Genomic DNA, 20,957 nt, shown 5'->3' on the forward strand with positions numbered 1-20,957 from the left:
GACATTTCACTGGAATGACAGAAAAACAAACACAGCCTGCCATTTAACATTGTACCTTTTGTAAAGAAAATACACACGTAGCATGTTCAAAAATATACATACTATGCACATGTGATGATCATAAGAGACATTCATTTTTATTACCTTTTAATGACAATTTCCAAGGGCCCTAAAGAATAAAAACACAGGGAAACATCACAGATTATATTGCTGACTGTGATTATGCACTTGACCAGTTGGTGGTTTCATGTAGAAAGGATGAAGTCTCGTGAAATTAACTCTTTGGTGAAGCAATTGGCATAAATGGTTCAATCCTCATGAGGCCTCATCTCACCATAACTATAATGAATAACAAAAACAATTTTAATAAATTTTAATAAACAACCGAGGCTTACGATGACGGCAGAGATAAAGGAACCAGAAACATGGTAAAGGTGATCAGAACAGGGTGGGTAGACGGAGGACCTGACAACCGGTTACTGCTGAGCTGACTGAATATGCAGGGGAGGAGAGGGAAGGAAGTAGAGTTGATTACACAGTTTAGATGAGTAAAAGTCAGTTAAGCAGAGGGAGAGGAGGGCAGTCTGTGTGTCAGCACAAGTAGGGATTGATGGAAATGAGAGAGTTGACAGACTGGCAAAAGTGTCTCTACACAAAAATACTGTGGAAATGAAGGTTAAAATGAGTAAATCTGAGGTAAAGGGCATGATTTGGAGCCACATAAATCAGAAGTGGGATAACAAAAAAAAAAAGAGGAGCCATATGTACAACATTCACAATAGGGTAGCAGACACTGGAGTACGTGGAGCATATAGGAGAGAAGAAACAGTTATTTCAAGAATTAGGTTAACACATTGTACACTTAACTGTATTTTCACAGATAAGAGGAAGCATCTACCTCCTTCCTTACTGATGGCACTATTCAGACAGCACTGATCATGGAGATTGCTGACACACTTTCACTTTGGCTAAAGAGTCCTTAATCAGTAAGGGTATTCAGATGGAACCTGAAGCTATCAAGGAAACATGAGAAGTGAAATCATGAAAGGCTGCATGATCCCAGGGAGCTATAATAACTAATCAAACCCCTGGGGATCCTGAATTAGTCAAGAACCCAGAGTCTTTATTGTCATTATATAACCATAATGATGTTTGGTGAGACACCGACTCAGAATTCACACATAACACACAGACACAGTCACCTTGTCAGAATCCAGTTTATTGGTTAGAGGTTCTTCCTCTCTCATGCACGACTGATAGACCGTTGACCTCTGACCCTACTCATCCTCTCCACAGCATACTCTTCAAATTTCTCTTAATTGCTGGGTCTCAACATTAAGATTTTCTTTAATGAAGCTTCCAGCAGTTGCCTCTTAAATTTCCACATATAGGATTCACAATAAATCATATAAAAAGGGAAAAAGCAGCTAAAGTGGAACTAAAACAGAACATAAAAGGCTTAGAAACAACTCATGCTACGTCCCAGGAGGAAAATCTGTTAAAACAAGAAGGAAAACCAGACATTAATAAAATACCAGAGGCAAGAATACAATTACAACTATAGCCATCTACTGTATATAGCATGCTATAATTAACTGCCAAGAAGTAAAAGCAAACCTCCTGTCACTATTTTTAAGTTTTCTATTATTACAAAATCAGGTTTTGGCACTTGAAAATTTAAGGAGAACATTGTGTCAGGAGTCAGCGAGCAGAGCCGTGCAGTTTTCTGCCAGCCCTGCTCTCTCTCTCTCTCTCTCTCTCTCTCTCTCTCTCTCTCTCTCTCTCTCCGCTCTTTCCACAGGTGATGGCAGCTGACTGGTGGGCGGGGCGCGCACACCTGCAGCGTGTTTAGCAGCGCCGAGCTGCACTATAGATCAGTTCACGCATGACTTCACGAGCAACATCTGCGTTACGCTGGTAGGCAAAAACAGAACTGTTCTCGTCTACTACATGACAAAACGGGTGAATTAGAGTGTGCTTTTAGTTCGTTTATTTTTGAAATCTAAACAATGCCTACGACTTGTGTGCTCCTGGTTGCACAGAGAGGCATTCCAAATCGCCGTATGTATGTTTCTTTTGTTTACCGAAGGACGAAGAAAGAAGAAAGAAAAGGATAATTTCAATAAAATGGATGCAGGCAGACAATCACAATCGACTGGGGGAGCCATCATACCACGACAGAATTTGCAGTCTACACATCATCTCCGGTACATACAACTTCATTTTGCACTTGTCATTGTTCCACTTAAATAATTATATAAATAAAAAATTAGGATATATACTTAAGACGTAAACATTCGTTTTGTAATAATATAAGTACATGTACAATGTATGCAAACCCTCTGGCATGAGTCTGTGAAAAGGATTGATAAGACAAAAACACCAAAATAATCCTTAGTGAACAATGTTTTTTTTAACCTAGCGGTGGCGGGTCTTCCTCTCTGCTGAGGCGCTGTCTGTGTCCGACTCCGCTTTCGTATGTTACACAAACATGTGTGAACATCCATTCCATCCATTTTCTGACCCGCTTAATCCCTCATGGGGTCGCGGGGGTTCCTGGTGCCTTTTTCCTGATATAAAATAATTGTAGCCGTCCAGTGGTTTCATGGCTTTCATGCTCTCTCGCGTGTACTGGCCTGCGAGTTTATAAGGCAGCTGTATATGTTGCCGTACGGAACACTTGGCAGCATTTCACAGACTCGCTCCGTCCCTTCAGGCTTTTGCTGTGTGGATCTGGCAATCTGATACCATCAACCATCAACTTACTCTTAAAACGATCTTGTGATACGTTATCTAAAGAAGAAAAATACGTCGAGAACTCGTCGTTTCCTTTGTTTGCGCCCACCATTGTGTTCGCCTTTTGTCTACCAGTGCGGCGCGCATGCGTGAGAAACCCGGATCAAAACAAAAACAATGAACTGGTCTATAAGATCTGCGCTCTGACAGCAGGGGGACGCCAGAGTATTAACCTTTGTCCGTAAGCTTAAGCGGCCATAGTCCTTTGACTAAATGAAACTTTCCCTAAAAAGTCTCTACTTTGTGTGTCCCTCAGGTCCGCTCTCGTGCCCCGTGGCTTCTCGTGTGGGAGAATCTCTTTTTCGGACCTGGACGGCTCAAGTCTGGCTCCACTGGTTACCTGCCTCTGGATGTTTTTTGGATCGCCCCCATCGAGCTTACCTGGTCTCGCCTGTTTGGACTGAAGAAGAACCCCTTCGGATCAGTCTGGTTCCTCCTGCTGTCTCTGGACCCGCCAGCGCTGCTCGGACCCTGCCCTACGTCTACGCCCACCGGTCATCTATTCGCACCACTCCATCTGGAGCTGAGTCCACTCCGCTTCCCCCTTCGGTCCGTTTCCGAGCCTTTGTGGTAAGCTGGCCCCTCGTTTTCCCCTTAGTCCCGTGTTTAGACTCATTTAATTATTCTCTCCCTTGTCTCCTAGATCGTTCGTGTTCCCACCCGAGTTATCACCTCTCGCGTCTCTCCTCCTGTGATCGTTCCATTGAGAACCTGTTTTCGTCCCGTGATTACTTCACTGAACAAATCTTCTGCAGTTTTATTAATAAATACCTTAAACTGCTTCCTGTGTGCCGGTGTCCTCTGCATGTGGGTCAAACATATCAAACCAATCATGACACGTGTTATATTGCCTGAGACAGCTTCAGGTGATGCACAGCCGCATCACACTTTCTGTAAGAATGGACAAAGCTCCTTGATGGTTCTGGAAGTGAGACTTCTGCCAGAGGCTTCTCCGTGTGCCAGGCTCAGCAGGGAACGGCCCCCAGTACTGAGGGTCCACACCACACAGCAGTACATCTAACACCACACCCACTGTGGTGGGAGGAACATACTCGCTAATGGACCTTTATATTCTTCTTACACTTTTTTTTTTCCTGCTGTTGATGATGGACTGTAATACCTGCTTCATGGGTTCCATTTATAAAAGATTTCAAGAACGCAAAAAAACAGAGACATAAAGTTCTAGCACCAACACTGATCAGACAATGATGAGAAGAACATTTGTCTAATGTTCATAACACAGATATGTAGGTGTTATCAGAAATGTACTGAGAACTAATTTTCAGCTTGCAGAGGCATGACAAATAATTCTCCTCATAAAATGGAACACGAGGATTTTGTCTCTGTTTCCCTAAGAAGTTTCTCCACCAGTTCACTTATTTCAGTTTCATGACTTTTCTGCATTTTTTCCTTTTCTGTCTCTGTATTGGTCTGCTTTAATTCTTCCTCGTGTTTTATTAGTAAATCTTTAACTGCTGTTATATTTTCAGTCTTCTTGGAGACACAGTTCACTAAATTACTAATTTCACGCTGATGTTGCTTCCTCTTTTCTGATTCCTTGTATGCTGCCAGTGCCTTCAACAGGTCATACTTCTCATCCTTGTCCTTCATTTGCTCCTTAAGCGCCTCCTTTTGTGCTTCAAACTCCTTTTTATATTTCTCCTGGAATTCGTTTGACTTGACAGCTTCCTCTCTCGCTCTGTCTTTGTATTCCTTTTGAAGTCGTTCCAGCTTTTCCTCTAAAATCTTTCGTTCTTTTTCTTCTTGTTCTCTTCTGATTTGTTCTTCTTTCTTTCTTTCCTCTTCATATCTTTCACGTTCCTCCTTGTACTGCTCCTCAAGTTCTCTCAGTTTTCTTTGCTCTTCCTCTTTTCTCTTCTCTTCTTCCTCTTTTTGTTTCTCCCACCATTCTTTGCGTTCTTTTTCCCAAGCCTCTTTATCTTTCTCCTTCTCTTCTCTGATCCTTTCCAGCTCTCTGTTGACACTGTTCTTTTCCTCTTTTTCTAATTGAATTTGTTTGTCCAGATCGTCAAGCTGCTGTATAAAACTCTGTCGGTGAGTTTTGTCATCGGTTTCTCTTTTCCTCTTTTCTTTTTCTCTCTTTGCCTGCTCCCTCTCTCTTTGTTTATGCTCTTTATCAATATTCTCTTTCATTTCCTTCAGTTTCCAGTCTGCTTCCTGTTTTAGTTTTTCTTTTTCTTCTTCCATTTTCCTTTTCATTTCTTGCATATCTTCCTCATACTTTCTCTTAAGTTCCTCCCTCTCTCTCTTCATCTCTTCTTCCTTCTCCTTGAGAATCTTCTCTGTTTTTTTCTGGATGGCAGCTTCAGCCTCCTGCAGCATCTCATTGGTGTAGAAGCAGCCGTTATTTTCCTTCTCCATCCTGTCGATCTTTCTAATCAGGTCACTGACCTGTGTTCGGTTCTGTCTGTCATAGTTGTTAAACACATGGTATCTTCCTCCACAGTCAGAAATGAGCTTCTCTAACAATTCATCTTCTCTTATGTAATCCTCGATTGTCTTCTCCTCATGTTCCAAATTATCCCCATTTGTAAAAAGAATGATGGTGAACTTTTCTGAACCTTTTCCAAAGCCTTCCTTTATTAATCTTAAAGTCTCCTTCTCCTCTGGAGTGAATCTTCCAATCCGTAACACCAGCAGGAAGACATGTGGACCTGGAGCCAGGAGACTCATACATTTCAAAGTCTCATCATTAACTTCTTCATGGCTCAAACTGTCATCAAATAAACCAGGAGTGTCGACGACAGCAACAGGACGACCGTCCACCACACACTCTTCTTTCTGACAACGTTTTGTGACTGATTTGGGGCTGGACTCGGCTTTAAAGGCTTTACGTCCCAGAATTGTGTTTCCAGAAGAACTCTTTCCACAACCGGTCTTTCCAATTAGAACAATCCTCAGATTCGCAGAGCTTTGATCTGATTCAGTACCTGTAATAAAAAAAATGCAGAAAGATAAAAGACTGACAATTACCACAGCATTGCACCAGAAGTCTCATCTGAAATATGGTATAAAATAATATATAAAAAGAGCTTACAAAGATCAGACTGTGTCTTTTTGAGTTTCTTCATTTCAGCCTCTAGTCTGGTGATGTGTTCATTTTGTTTTATGGTCTTCTCCATTTGGGCCCTTGTAAAAGTCTCTGAAGTGTAAAAACGTGGTGAATTCTTGAGAATGATTGTTTTTTCCACCCCGCTTAGCAGTTCTGGAATCTGCTGCTTGTCCTTGATGTTGACAACAACATATCTTGCTCCACATCTCTGAATAAGCCTCTGGATGTCTCTGTCTCTGCTTATAAAGTTAACCACATCTGGAGCTTTAGGATCTGACTCCACAGTGAACAGAACCATGGTGAAGTCATTGACCACAGAGTTGAACATGTCCTGGATGGTCTGTAACTCTCCTTTGTCTTCATCAGTGAGGGGACCTACAGGTAGGACCAGGATGAAGGCGTGGACCCCCTCAGGATCACAGAGGGAGACGCACCTGAATGATTCCTTCATCCTTTCCCGCTCTGATCTTCCGTACAAGGCAGGCAGCTCCACCACAGAAACCCAACGTCTGCTGACCTCTCCCTGGTTTTTAATACTAACTGATGAGTTGGATCTTAGCTCAGTCTGACCTAAGATGGCCTTGGCTGCTGAGGTCTTCCCTGCTCCTCTCCTCCCACACAGAACCAGGTTTAGTGAAGGTTTGATCTGTTCCTGTTGGGGTCTGCTGGTCTCTTCTTTCAAGGAAAGATATGTTCCTTTGTTTTCATGCACTATGTTCTCGATCTCCTCCATCAACTGGGTGAAATCTTCTCTAAACATATTGTAGTGTCTTCCATTGCAATCGCTTAAAAGTTCATTAACAGAGGGTCTCATTTCATTATCATGTGTTATGATGACCATGGCATGCTTGAAGGCATCTTGATGAAACAAAGTCATAACAAAATTCAGTATTTTTCTGTCCTTCTCATTGAAATCTGAAGGCTTCACTAACAGCAGCAGAACGTTCGGTCCAGGAAGGCAAAGTGTCAAACAACTGTTAATTTCTTCTAATAAAGCTTTCATTGAAAGATTGAATATGTCAGGCAATTTTACAACCTTCAGTGGTTTTCCGTTCCATTCTCCACAGGCCAACTCACTTTTCTTGAAAGGGTTAAGTTTGAAAAAGTCAAATTGCTTTTTCTTCATGATGAGGTTGCAGAGGGAGTTCTTCTTGTCCTCCCTTTTTCCAAAGATCACAATCCGGAGTCCTTCTGTTAAAAAATAAATTAATAATGAATTTGTTGTGAAATAATGACATAATAAAATAATGAACTCCGATAATGGCAATATAAATGTCAAACATTTAACTTTGTGTTCTTCTCAGATTTTCTAGTCTATAAATACCTTTTAATACAGTGTTACCGAAAACCTAATAGGTCACCATAAAGTAAGTAGTTTTCCTCTATATTTTAATGTCTGAAATAAACTGCTAAAAAAAATTAACACAATTTAATCTGAGTATATCAACTCCGGTAAAAAATCTGAAATATTGATCTGAAAGCAATAAAACCTCTTCTGTTTGTTGTTTTGTATCATCCACCAGGGCCTTACTTTTCTGACTTCTTTTCTGATTTGGTGATAAACACTGACAAGGTTATTAAAGTGGGGGATTTCAACATTCATGTTGACACAATGTGATAACCTTAGTGTAGCCTTTAAAACTATCCTAGATTCAATTGGTTTTGCTCAAAATGTGCATAAACCGACACACTCTTGGCTCCATACTTCAGACCTTGTGCTGACATATGGCATTGATTGTGAAGAATTAACAGTATTTCCTTACAACCCTGTCCTATCTGATCATTTTTAATAACATAAAATAAAATAACATTTGAGTTTAATCTGAGTTCTCCACCCCCAAAAGAGGGTTCCATTATAGTAGATATTTATCAGACAATGCTGCATCAAACTTTAAAGAGTCTTTCCCCCTTTTAATATCATCAGTATTGCAGAAATACCCTGCAGATAGCAGCAATGTTGTTTCTTGCCATTCACAAATAGATGTATTTGTTAACGGTGTGGCTTCGTAATTGCGTTCTGCATTATACAATGTAGCTCCCTTGAAAAAGAAGGTGATTATTCACAGGAAGCTGGCTCCCTGGTTTAATTCAGAGCTGCGTTCCTTGAAGCACAATGTTAGGAAATTGGAGAGAAAATGGCGCTCTACACACCAAGAGGAATCCTACCTAATCTGAAAGGACAGTCTATTGTTGTATAACAAGACCCTTTGCAGAGTTAGAGCAGCATATTTTTCATCATTAATTAAGGAGAATAAAAATAATCCTAGATTTCTCTTCAGTACAGTTGCCAAACTTACTCAGAGTCACAGCTCTGTTGATCCATCCATTCCCTTAGCTCTTAGCAGTAATGACTTTATGGGATTCTTCATAAATAAAATTGATTCCATTAAAAATAACATAATTGGAATCCTCCCAAACATGTTTACATTGTCCTCAGTAAATGAGGCAGCGTTGACAGATCACCCGCTATTACCATCTAATGTAGAACAGATTACTGGATCAATGTGAGCGTCTTTGCTTTTATGTCTCTGCTCTGTCTTCTGTAACCCCCAGTCGGTGGAGGCAGATGACCGTTCATACTGAGCCCGGTTCTGCTAGAGGTTTTCCTTCCCATTAATGGGGAAATTTTTCTTTCCGCTGTCGCTTCATGCTTGCTCAGTATGAGGGATTGGTGCAAAGCTATGGACAATGCAGACGGCTCTCCCTGTGGCTCTACGCTTCTCCAGGAGTGAATGCTGCTTGTCGGGACTTTGGCTGGTTCCCTTATATAGGACATTTTTGACCAATCTGTATAATCTGACCCAATCTTTATAATATGATTGAATTTGACGTTGTAAAGAGCCTTGAGATGACATGTTTCATGAAGTGGCGCTATATAAATAAAATTTAATTGAATTGAATTAAATCTGCTCAGTCCAATGGTAATGGGGGTTGTTTACGGTAAAACATATATATAATATTGTTCCCCTATCCCTTGTGAAATAAACAGTTTGAGAATGACATCAATAGACCTCATGGCTCCGGAAATATGGGCCATTGTACAAGGTAATATCTCTTCACTGTGTTAAACAGGGGAACCAGTGTGGGAAAGTGGGGGAAGCTGAGATGCTGCAAAGGGACCCAACTGCATGTCAGTGCAGGAGGGCCAGAGATGACTGTTATGGGAATATTATTCTGAAGTCACTATGGGCTGACGCCAACTCGGACTGGAGACACAAAGACACACACGGCGCACACTTCAGCTCTTTGGCTCTGATGATTGCCAAGGCCAATGCTCTGGTGTTACTATGCAGTTAATGAATGTCTGGGAAATGACTGTCTCCGTTGTTATTTCATGGTATGGTAGTGGAGCATTTAGGGGAAGTTGGGGAGAAACAGGACAGAAATAGGCGGATGCAGACTGCAGTGGGACCGTTGGGTGCGATTACTTTCCATCTATGTGATCTCTGCCCTGTTTCTCAATAAAAGTGCTTGAACTTCATTACTGCTGTCTCCTTATTCAGCATCTCTGGGAATTCCGTTATTGTTTAGAATTCCGACCACACCTACTGACACTAAAAAGTCCCTTAAGTAGGATTTAAACCAGTGGAGAGCTGTACCAGAAAGGCCAACCCAGTTCTCCAGATGTTCTAACAGAATGGAGTGATCGACAGTATCACATGCTGCACTGAGGTCCAATAGAACCAGCATGGTGGTTCTTCCACAGACTGCATTTATATGGATGTCAATAAACCTTGATAAGGGCGGTCTCTGTACTGTGGTGAGGAAACCTGAGTGGAAAACGTCAAAGCGGCTGGTCGTTGTTAAGAAGGTGTTTAATTGTTGACACTCAGCTTTTTCAATAATCTTACTGATAAAGGAGGTTTGAGATGGGCCTGTAGTTCTGGAGTAGTAGTTTGTCTAAATTGTTCTTTTTCAGCAGTTGTTTGATAATTGCTGTTTTTAGGGACTTGGGGGAAAACACCTAACAGAAGGGACGTGTTTATTATCCAAGTCAAATCAGACATTACAACTTTCTTTTAAAAAGTTGTGGGTAGAACAAGTAGCAGAGCAATTTGTGTCTCTAACATGAGGAGAACAGTGAGAACAAATTTTTTTGCGCAAGTGCCTTTTTGAATATGCAGATTACATGCTAAAGACCAAACCGCACAAATCTATGGCAGGGAACATCTAAATGTAAATAAATAATACCCACAAACTGGGCGACAGTCAAGTGCAAACTGGCATGCAAAAATGCCAGAAAGGAGGCACTGGTATGATAAAAAAAGAAGGACAGAGATGCATGTGACCATACTTGGGCTGTTAGAATAACAACAGTAGAACAATTTTAATGAGGAAAAGGACGGCTGCTAGATGCAGCAGTCTATTGTTTTAAATAGTTATCATTATTACCTCGAACGACTGGAGGGTGGTTTCATTCAACAGGAGCTGGAGAAGCTCTGCTCAGCTGTTGCATTTGACATGAGCACCGTCACTCATACACAAACTCGTAGAATAATGATAAACGGGGATGAATCTGATTTGTAAGCTTTAATATTTTCCTATTAAAGGTAGATATAAAATAAAAGATTTTCTTCTGATTTGCAGAATGTCTGATGACAAAACAACCTTTTTCTTTTTTTTAAAGAATAATTATTATTGTCTCTAATACAACGTATAACAGCAGAAATTCTCAATTCATTTAAAACTGTTTTGCAGTTAGGGTTAGGGTTAGGGTTAGCGTTCACAGACCAGTGTGGTGCATTTGCAAGTGTCAGAAAGCTATGGTCAGCAAGTGTCAGTGTGGGCTTTCTTTTTTTTTTTTTTTTTTTTTTTTTTTTTTTTTTTTTTTTATTCCTGCAAGGAGAATTTCAAATTATATGGACATGACAATGGGAGAGTAAAGGAAGAACAAAAAGTGAAAGAAAAGAAAAAAAAGAGTAGAGGTGAAAGAAAGAGGAGATAAAAGGGAGAGAATGATAAAACCTTCTTTGTCTGCTCCATCACCTGGAAAGAGACACAAAAAGAACAGCACAACCAACAGACATAAAGCAACAGATACACTTGAATAACACCTAGATGCCATTGCTAAATCATATATATTATTATGTAAGCTGACATGTGTAATGTGATATTAGAAAAAAGAAAGTGAAAGAACATAAATAAATAAATTATAAGATTACTGTATATAAGTGAACACTTAATACCTGGGACCCAGCACCTGTGGGAGATGTGAAAGTGCACTAGTTTAGGTGAAGATTATCCAGAAATAGCTTGATAGTGATTGTGGAGAACCGAAGACCCACCTTCCCCGAGCACAGAGGCAGGCGTCAGGGGATCCGTAACCCCGGACTCCCAAAGGGGTCCCTAAAGCAGGTCGCCCAGGAGGGGCCGACACAGGATATCTGCAACCCCCCCACCCCCAAGGAAGGAGCAGAGACGACCCCGAGGAAATCCCCCAGCCACCGCAATGCCGACGCCCTCAAGACCCGCGGAGACGAGCCCGTGGGCTCTGCCGGCAGCTAGCCCCGCTGAAGTGGTCCCGGCCATGGGCCCTGAGGGCCAGAGGCCCCAGGGGCACCCCGCCCCCGCGACGGGGGTCCCGGCCGCCCCCCAGGGGGCCAGGCCCCGCGAAGAGGCCGCCGGGAGTGGGCCGGCGCACGCCCGGGAGCCCGCCCCAAACCTGAAGCCAAGCAATGCGCCAGGGGGCCAAGACGCCCGCCAACGAAGTGGAGGAGGGCAGGACGTGGGGGGATGGGCTCCGCACCTAGCGGAGACTTGAGATGTTCTTGGGAGAGGGAGCGGACCACATCCATACCTGGGAAGAAAAAAAAAAAAGGAAAACTCATTCACCCCATCCCTCCCTTGTGCCCCACTCACCACACACAGAGAAAAAAAAAAAAAGACGCTGTACACACATTCTTACATAACACTCACATCCAACACTGACCAAAGGGGGGTCACCCCAAATCGACTATACGACTGCTTGTGCCCGACCCCCGGCCCCGGCCCCAGACCAGACGCCCCCCGGACCGGGCCCCCCCAAGAGGGCGGGCCAACACGACCCGCACGAGCCACCCGGCCAGAGCCCCCCCCTCCCCCTAAATACCTAATAAACCCCCTCCCTCCCCCCACCTTACCCTTGCCATCCCTGCCCCCCGCCCCTCCTGGGGGGAGCGGAGGCATCAGCCCCAGACCTGGCAAGCCGCTGACTACCCACCGCAGCCCCCCGCCAAGACCCCGGACACAGTGGCTTTCTTAGAATACTGAATGCTCTATAATTGTATTTCTGGTTTTTTTTTGATTATGCACATCTGCTAGCTTTTTATTCAGAAAATCTAATGTCCCATGTTCCTGAATGCACCATAGCTTTATGATGCTCGTGAATGCATCACACTGGTCTGTGAACGCTGTGCTGTGTAGATGCACGTCTGATCTTCTGCTTAAGACAAAGCTTTGCAGTTTCAAAACCCACATCAGCTATCACGGTTCATTGTTGTGTGTGAATGACAAGAGACAACAACAAATAAATCAGCCAAACCTCGAGGGAACACAAAAACTTTTGTGAGGGATCGCAAAAGTTTTTGAGAATAATCTGAAAACAACTTTTGGTGATAAATAAAGGTTACAAAATTGATAGCTAAACTCCTTATCTTACACCACCCTTGACAGTTTTTCTTACTGCAACAAGAGAAGCACTGGGTCGGTTGAGGGACCAAAGCCCCGGCAAAGTAAAGCTCCCGACTGAAGTGAAATTAGTCGGGTGAATGTGTATAGAAAAGCTACCCGTGATTTAAAAAGTCCCAGGCTTTTAGGTAGCAATGGAACATTTACCTGAATACCACTGCTCTGCGTTTGAACTCAATTCTGTCAAAGTAATTCTTTCAGGATCCTTAAAATTAGTTTATGTTAGTGTGTTCTGAAGGCCAATTATCAGGGTAAAATTAGCAAATAAACCTATGTGGTAATAAAAGCTTAAAGCTAAAGAAAAAGCTTATAGGAATAAAAAAAACATTTTTTTATATACTTTGCTGTAAGTCAGGTTGTGCAAAAGACAAAATAGGCAAATAACACATTCTAACACAGTAAATTACTTGCTTTGATCTATTGTTTATTTTTTGGGGACAGGATTTAAAACATTTTCTAAAAATGCAACTTCATGACAAATTCTCAAATTACTAATCTTCATAACTTACCATTCTCTGCGATATTAAAACTGATTTCCTCTGGTTTAACGTATTCCTCAGTTAGTCTTTGCGATGCATCCTTGAAAACATCACAGCTCACATATCCGTGGTTCTCTTTTACAATCTGACTTAAACGTGTCAGCAGCTCACGATGTTCCAGGTTCTTCAGACTTAAGTGTCTGTACTGACATTTAACGATCATCTCTTTTAAGAGTAGGTCGGATGAATCATCAGCTTCACTCCTCTCTCTGGGTGTGGAAATCAGAACCATGGAATGATCAAACGATTGATCACTGAAACGTGTCAAGAAGACACAGAGCCTCTCTTTTTGTTCCTCAGTGAAGTTCTCAGGCTGAAGAACCAGCAGGAACACATGAGGTCCTGGATCAGAGAGTGTGATGCAGGTTTCCACATATTCACTGAGTTTGTCTTCAGACAGGTCGGTTTGCAGGAGGTCTGGGGTGTTGATGATGGTTACTGTTCTCTGATTGAACTGTGTAATGTATATCTCACACTGTTCAGGTGCTTTTTCAGTGGTGATTTCTTCCTTTTTCAGTATGAAGTTCCCAACTGATCTCCTCTCTGACCAGCTGTTCCCCAGCAGAACAACCCGGAGCTCTGAGACTGTCAAAACATAGAAAGAATGGATAAATAGATCCGAAATGGAATCAGTTTCATTAGCCATGTTTGTGAGCACAGAAGTAATTTAACTCTCTAAGCTTTAGTGTTTCTGTTGCCGCAGTTTTAGTAATAAATGATAAATGAATAAAACCAAACATGGATACAAAAAAATAAATATAAAACAGGGCTCTAAACTAACTTTTTGCTATGGGATGCAAGATTTAGGAAAATTTATCTGTCATGGTTTTTTAAGTGTTTGGCCCACATGCAGAACACAGTCGGAAAACAACAAGCAGTTAAGATGTTTATTTAGGCTAATAAACACGAATAAATGCTCACGGAGTGAGCCGCAGACAATGATCGGGACGTCGGGATCAAAAACACTGCGGGAAAGAAAGGGACAGATTAACGAGAGCAAGTGCGGGGATCTACGCTGTGTGAAGCTCTGCCTACCGCCAGGTATGGAGAACCTGTCCGGGGGAGGTGAAGTGGAAGAACAGACTTGGCAGTTCTCTTACTCTTAGTGGAAAGAGGTGACTGAGCGACAGGTGAGCTGGCAGGTGGAACAAAGGCGGGGAGCCCGAGCAGCACCACAGCAGAGAGCAGGAAGGGGGATCAGCTGAAGGAACCGGGGTGAATCCAGGGACGGGAACGTTTGTATGGCTTGGTAGCACCAAGAGGGCTCGAGTGGAATGCCAGAGCAGGATCTGAGCGGCGGGCATTCAGGAGCCAGTCTTCAGCACTAGGAGAAGCGACCGGTCAGTAATCCAAAGCACAAAACGAACACAACGGTTTAACACTCCGGCGTCCTTCAGCTGACTGCAACCTGCTTTTAAACTCCAGCCGGAGCTGCCAAAACGAGCTGCAGGTGTGCATCACTCCCACCTGTCAACTACAGTCACCTGTGAGAGAAAAAGAGTAGAGAACAGACCGTGGTGGAGCGGTTAGCGACCGTGGCGGAGCGGTTAGCGCAAACCATGTTAGAAGGCTTTTAGTCCTTGACCCGGTCGGCCCGGGATCGACTCCGACCCGTGGTGCTTTGTTGCCTGTCTTCCCCCCTCTTCCTGTCAGCTCACTGTCAATAAAACGCGTGCCACTAGAGCCGCGAACACATTTAAAAATAAAAAAAGTTTTGTTTTTTTCTGTGTTGCTCTCATCAGCATCACGGGTTAGCTTCGGTGTGAGTGGTTGAAATAGCACGTCGATAAAGATGACAGACAAGTGGCTTATCCAATCATATGCAAGGATTTTTGATAAGGCCCAGCCTCCAAAAAAGGCCATTCCTATGGATCAGTCCCAGATGGATGAGTGGAGCTAGGCGGAGCGACATACATCTGGCCAGGGTCAGGTTACTGGGCAACAGGACTGCAGGGAAATCCACTCTACAGTGCAATTGTCTAATTGAGTTAGTGGCAACAGTCAGTCACACCAAGGGGCGAGGAGGCAGGGAGGTTTGGGAGGATTCTCAACCAGCCGGTTTGTTTCAGGTCAAACTGGTCGTGGTTAAACTCTTTTTTCCTACCCAATAATAAAACGCAGCCGTGGTGATGCGCAGGTGTGAAGCCCCCCTCACAACCGCAGGTCGCACAGCATCAGGCTGAGTCAATCTGATATTATGGGAGATGCAAACAGCCCCTCATTAAAAAAAAGAAACTGGAGTGACTTAAAGTAGCAAGTGGTGCCTTGAGTGGAATATTTTTCGAAAACCTGTATGTCTTAAAAATCATATTTCAGATCCAGAGTGATTGCTACTAACCTCAATTTTTTTTATAATTCTTCTCAAATGTTTATTACTGAGAGGATTTTAAAGTCTGTAAATAATATAAAAAATCCTTTGTACAATATTGTTTGTACTACTTTTTATTCACGATTATTCAATATTTTTCCTGTTTAGCCTCATCACATTACGTTAGGCCTCCTAGAGCCACACCTTCATCCCACCTGACCGTGGAAACTAATTTATTTTCCCTTAGTGAGGATGATAATGTTTATTTTATATACATATTAATTGTATGATTGTTTCTGTACTCCTTTCCTCCACGGTTTAGGTGGTGGATGAGCCAATCAGCTCTCCCTGTTTCCATCATCTTCTGCTAAAGAAACTCTTGGGCTCGCTAAAGGTCCTCCTCATTACTTCTAACATTTTTCTCCTTTAGGAGCTATCTAACAGCCTAAGATGCTTTGTGAATAAATTTTATCTTACGAGTTAAAATAATAGGAATACTCTTAAATTCTGGAAATTTAAGATTTTTCCTAAAATAACGTCACTAAGAGCTACTTTTAGTCTTAGGATTATTTGTGAATACAGGCTCTGATTATTTACAGATCACTTTAATCCTGGATACGGCCCCTTTGGGTTGTAAATTTAAGAAGACTTGTTTGCAAAACCTTAAGGTCGTTTATGATTCCTTGAGAATTCTGCTTAAGAAACTCAGGTCCAGTGTTGTAAGTGAGATGTTCTGTAATGGATGTGTCAGGACATTTCAGCCACTCCCAAGAAACTTAATGTATACATTTATGTGTCGTCTGGACAGTCTTAATGTAACACCACGTCCTTCAGCCAATGCCCAACACTACCAGTCATCTTTGCACTCACAATCTGGCCGACCAATATCCGGACTGTGCCTCCACTGCTGGATTCTGATGTCGTCTTCTACAATAAAAATACAGACAGGTTCTGTAAGTTGTCTCTCAACTCCAATTCCATTGAAACAATAGAGCTTTAAAAATACAGCAAAAACTGTAAAATAAATATATGTAAAATATAGCTTTTGGTTTGCACTGATGAATAATATCTTACCAGATTCATCCCCTGCAGATGCCATAGTGTACAGCTCTAATTGATCTGTAAAAAAAAAGAGTTCAGATTTCATCTTATCAACTTTTAGGTGCAAAGCTTGTGTCAACAAAAACAAAATACCAATATCCTGCAGCCAACATGGGATGTGATGCTGGACATCATGTGCTGAGCCGCTCTGGCTGTCGGGGGGAATCAGTAAGTTGCAAAGACTCTGCAATCAAGATGACAGTGGAAATGGTGGAAAACAGTACTGTTTTTTTGGTTTAGTCATAATGTTTTAACTCAACGTGGCTTTTCCACACAAAAATCTATTGAGAGTTTTTAATAAGTCTTTTTCAGATGCTTGTTTTCAGGAAATCTGGATCAACAGAACAGTTTCACAACCCAAACAAAGACTGGCTTTATAACTTCATAATCCACCCCTCAGGCAACAGAGGGCTGCCACCATAAACTGGTATATTAAACACCTTCTTAACAACGACCAGCCGCTTTTGACGTTTTCAGTCAGGTTTCCTCACCACAGTACAGAGACCGCCCTTATCAAGGTGTTTAATGACATCCATATAAATACAGACTGTGGAAGAACCACAGTGCTGGTTCTGTTGGATCTCAGTACAGCATTTGATACTGTTGATCACTCCATCCTGTTAGAACGCCTGGAGAACTGGGTCGGCCTCTCTGGTTCAGCTCTCCACTGGTTTAAATCCTACTTAAAGGACTTTTAGTGTCAGTGTGTAACTTTACATCAGAGATTACAAAAATCACATGTGGGGTTCCCCAAGGGTCCATCCTGGGTCCCCTCCTTTTCAATATCTACATGCTCCCTCTAGCTCAGATAATAAAAAACAACATCAGCTACCATCACTATGCAGACGACACACAGCTCTACATCACCATGTCACCAGGTGACTATGAACCAGTTCAGGCTCTGAGGAAATAGAAGAAATCAATGCATGGATGAGACAACATTTTTGTTTACTTGAATAAAAACAAAACAGAAGTAATAATCTTTGGACCAATAGAGGATAGATCAAAAGTTAGCACACAGCTTCAGCTGCTTCAGCTAGAAACCACTGATCAGGCCTGAAACCTGGGAGTAGTAATGGACTCAGACCTGAACCTCCAAAAGCATCTAAAGACAATTACAAGGTCGACTTTCTATCACCTGGATAACATTTCCAGGATTAAAGGACTAATGTCTCAGCAGGATCTGGAAAAACTAATCCATGTTTATCTTTAGTAGAACTGATCACTGCAACGGTGTTTTCACAGGTCTGCCTAAAAAGTGGATCAGACAGCTGCAGCTGATCCAGAACCTGCTGCCCGCGTCCTCACTAAGACTAAGAACGTAGAGAACATGGACCCGGTTCTGAAGTCCTCACTAAGACTAAGAACGTAGAGAACATGGACCCGGTTCTGAAGTCCTCACTAAGACTAAGAACGTAGAGAACATGGACCCGGTTCTGAAGTCCTCACTAAGACTAAGAACGTAGAGAACATGGACCCAGTTCTAAAGTCCTTCCATGGCTCCCTGGATCTCAGAGAATAGACTTTAAAATCCTTCTGTTAGTCTATAAATCCCTGAATTACCACCTAAATCCATCACAGACTTGTTATCAGTGCATCAACCCTCCAGACCACTCAGGTCTTCTGGCTCCAGCCTGCTCTGCAGAACCAGAACCAGAACCAGAACCAGAACCAGAACCAGAACCAGAACCAGACATGGAGAAGCAGCATTTAGTTCCTATGCTCCACTGATCTGGAACAAACTCCCAGAAAACTGTAAAAGTGCTAAAAGCCTGAGTTCCTTTAAATCAAGATTAAAAACAGCTGTTCCCCAGCAGAACAACCCGGATCTCTGAGACTGTCAAAACATAGACTTTAAAATAGTTTAACACTAGTTAAATTGAAACATCATTAGTTCAACTTTGTAGTCCAACTGTTTTTAATGTTTGCTTTTAGTTTCTATTTTTCCATGTTCTATTTTGTTTCTAATCTGTTTTTTCCTATGTTTTAATCATGTAAAGCACGTTGCACTGTCTCTGTAAAATGTGCTATACAAATAAATTTGCCTTGCCTTGCCTTACATAGACGCCTCATTGGGGGCTGGTTTACACATCGACCTCTCCACCATGTTGAATGTGGCAGAGAGCAACAAACGCCGATCTGAGAAGATGTCTTATTCTTGTGCTGCATGGAATTGTACCGACCGTTTTACCGAACAAACCAGATATGCTGGCATAACAAGAAAAAAACTCCCCTAGATGTTATGGCGAGAGGGCCCAAAACTGCCCCCCCTGCGGAAATCTGTGAATGCTCTGAACTGTGGGCCGGTAACATCAAATACAATGGCCTCTGGAGAGCGTTCATGGAAATATAACATCTTTCACCCACGCACACACATAACTGATGCACATAACAACATATGTACGTCATGCAACTAGTCTCCAAGGTTAACCCCATGCTTAAATGTTGTCTCGTCACATGTGCTTTTTTGATATCTCAAACTGTATCCTGCAATTATGATAAAGTTTGAAATATGTATTTTTTTTCCTCTTACTCCCCAAATGTGGCTCTTATCTTTCGACAGAGTTAAAGGCTGCGCCCTGGGGTAACCGCGTCAGGCGGGGTCCTCAGCCGCAAGGCCTCAGTCAATCGTTCCCTCGAAATGTTTGTGATGTATGTGATAGATGGTTGTACTGGAACTGTAATTTCCCTCTGGGATTATTAAAGTATTTCTGATTCTGATTGTGATTGGTTTTAGTCTGTGGCTACCAGGACATCTGAGACCTCAAAGAAGGCACAAGAGCGCCTGTCACTGGACTCTTCCCATCTTTTCCAAGAGGCTGAGTCCATCTCTGGGCCCACTGTTGTGAGTATTAATGACTGAGTTTACCTCACACACCTGTGAATGTTATGATGTTGCTGTAGCTAAGGGAATGTTCTGTAAAGTTTTGCATTGCTGCTGATAAACCATTTCCATGGGTAGACTTTAAAAATGTGTTTTTCCAGTTCCCTGTTTATTTTAACACATTATTTATTTAAATATAGAATGGTCCTTTATTTGGCCCTCAGTTAAGACATGTATTTCTGTCAACATCAACTTGACAGGCAAATAGAAGGGCACAGGGCTTATTAATTTTTGTGAATTATTAGCACAACTGAATCAAAGGTACACAATTTTTGGTTTGGCCCTAAATACGGAAGTTACAATATTTTCATAATGTAAATATATATATCATGGCTGGAGTATTTTTCTTAGCATCAATATCAGATTTGTAATTTTCCTTTTGTGACAACACTTATGCACTACATTTAAACATGTGAGTATTAAATAATAAAAGAAGAAAACGGGGGGCAATGAGAACACATTGTGCTAATACAAATGTGATGAACGTCACTCAAAATATTTTCATCTATTTTTGTAATAGGACCACTCCTATGTTATGCCTTCATCCAATGATGATCTGAGGGCCAAGGGAAGCCTTGGCCAGGGTGGAGAGTCTGGGAAATCAGAGAAGGAACGCCAAGGACAGAGAGAGAAGGGCAAAGAACACTATGAGTGGTCTTCTGGGGGGTCTCATCGAGAAGAAACTCAATAATCTGACCCAATCTGTATAATATGATTGAATTTCACTTTGTAAAGTGCCTTGAGATGACATCTTTCATGAATTGGCACTATATAAATAAAATTAAATTGAATTGAATAAATGAAGAGTTAAAAGAGCAGCTTGATACATATTCAGGTAGATATAAAAAACAAATGTGAAAAATAAATAATATGAACCTCCTTACCCACACACATTGCAAAGGTATTTTTTGTGTTATATGAAAATGTTATTCAATATTATCTGAATATTATTGTATTCTGTTTTGGGTGAGTAGTAAAAGGTTTGCACACCTACATCTGAGATTGTTAACATCAACCATTTCTACTTCCAGGAAATGGACATGTCCACTTTATTACAGTCATGTAATAATGTCTCAAAAAGTCAATTCAGTCCATTTATCCAGATTCCAAATCCCAGTACTTACATTCCTTCTGTACAAGGACAAACAAATCTTCTTGTTATCTCTGATTAAGGTGAATGAGGTCTTTGGATGTCAGGCCTGGCCTTAACATGGTGATGATAGAAATGCTAAGGAGAAGACAAGAATATCCAGATTAATATAGCCATGTGTGTCTCATGTTGGGGAAATGGTAGGTGCAGATGTACCAGCACCTACTATTGCTGGTCTGATATTAAAAATGTGTTTTCCAGTTCAAATCTCATATTATTTAAATAAAGTCAGAACATTACGAGAATAATCGTCTGCAGAACCATTTCAATATTTCACGGGGGAGTACTAGGGCCAGGCTGTAGATTCTTTTATTTTAAATTACGTGGATAAAGTAATAACATTAGAATAAAACCACAAGGATATGACAATAAACCCGTAATATTGCAAAAATAAAGTTAATATTGCAAATATAAAGTATATTATGAGATTAAAGTCCCCT

General features: G+C 41.8%; 1 protein-coding gene across 6 annotated transcripts in view; it reads right to left on the reverse strand.

Annotated features, from left to right (window-relative positions):
- Nucleotides 1–252: 252 nt before the first annotated feature.
- Nucleotides 253–20,957, reverse strand: part of LOC110367691 (GTPase IMAP family member 8-like) — a 39,485-nt gene continuing 18,780 nt past the window's right edge. For 2 of the 6 annotated variants that reach the window (XM_036144746.1, XM_036144744.1), the window contains exons 2-7: nucleotides 16,577–16,667; nucleotides 16,457–16,501; nucleotides 16,253–16,309; nucleotides 13,045–13,659; nucleotides 5,855–7,060; nucleotides 3,183–5,747 (exon numbers count right to left, since the gene is read on the reverse strand). In XM_036144746.1, coding sequence (XP_036000639.1) covers nucleotides 4,111–5,747; nucleotides 5,855–7,060; nucleotides 13,045–13,659; nucleotides 16,253–16,309; nucleotides 16,457–16,481 — 3,540 coding nt within the window. In that variant the 5' untranslated portion in view covers nucleotides 16,482–16,501; nucleotides 16,577–16,667 and the 3' untranslated portion in view covers nucleotides 3,183–4,110. Of the gene's footprint in view, nucleotides 340–1,198; nucleotides 1,496–3,182; nucleotides 5,748–5,854; nucleotides 7,061–13,044; nucleotides 13,660–16,252; nucleotides 16,310–16,456; nucleotides 16,502–16,576; nucleotides 16,668–20,491; nucleotides 20,511–20,957 lie in introns of those variants that run through there. The other 4 variants (XM_036144745.1, XM_036144749.1, XM_036144748.1 and 1 more) reach the window with 4 other exon arrangements.

This window comes from Fundulus heteroclitus, chromosome 12 (genome assembly GCF_011125445.2).
Source record: "Fundulus heteroclitus isolate FHET01 chromosome 12, MU-UCD_Fhet_4.1, whole genome shotgun sequence".
In the NCBI taxonomy this organism is placed as follows: domain Eukaryota; kingdom Metazoa; phylum Chordata; class Actinopteri; order Cyprinodontiformes; family Fundulidae; genus Fundulus; species Fundulus heteroclitus.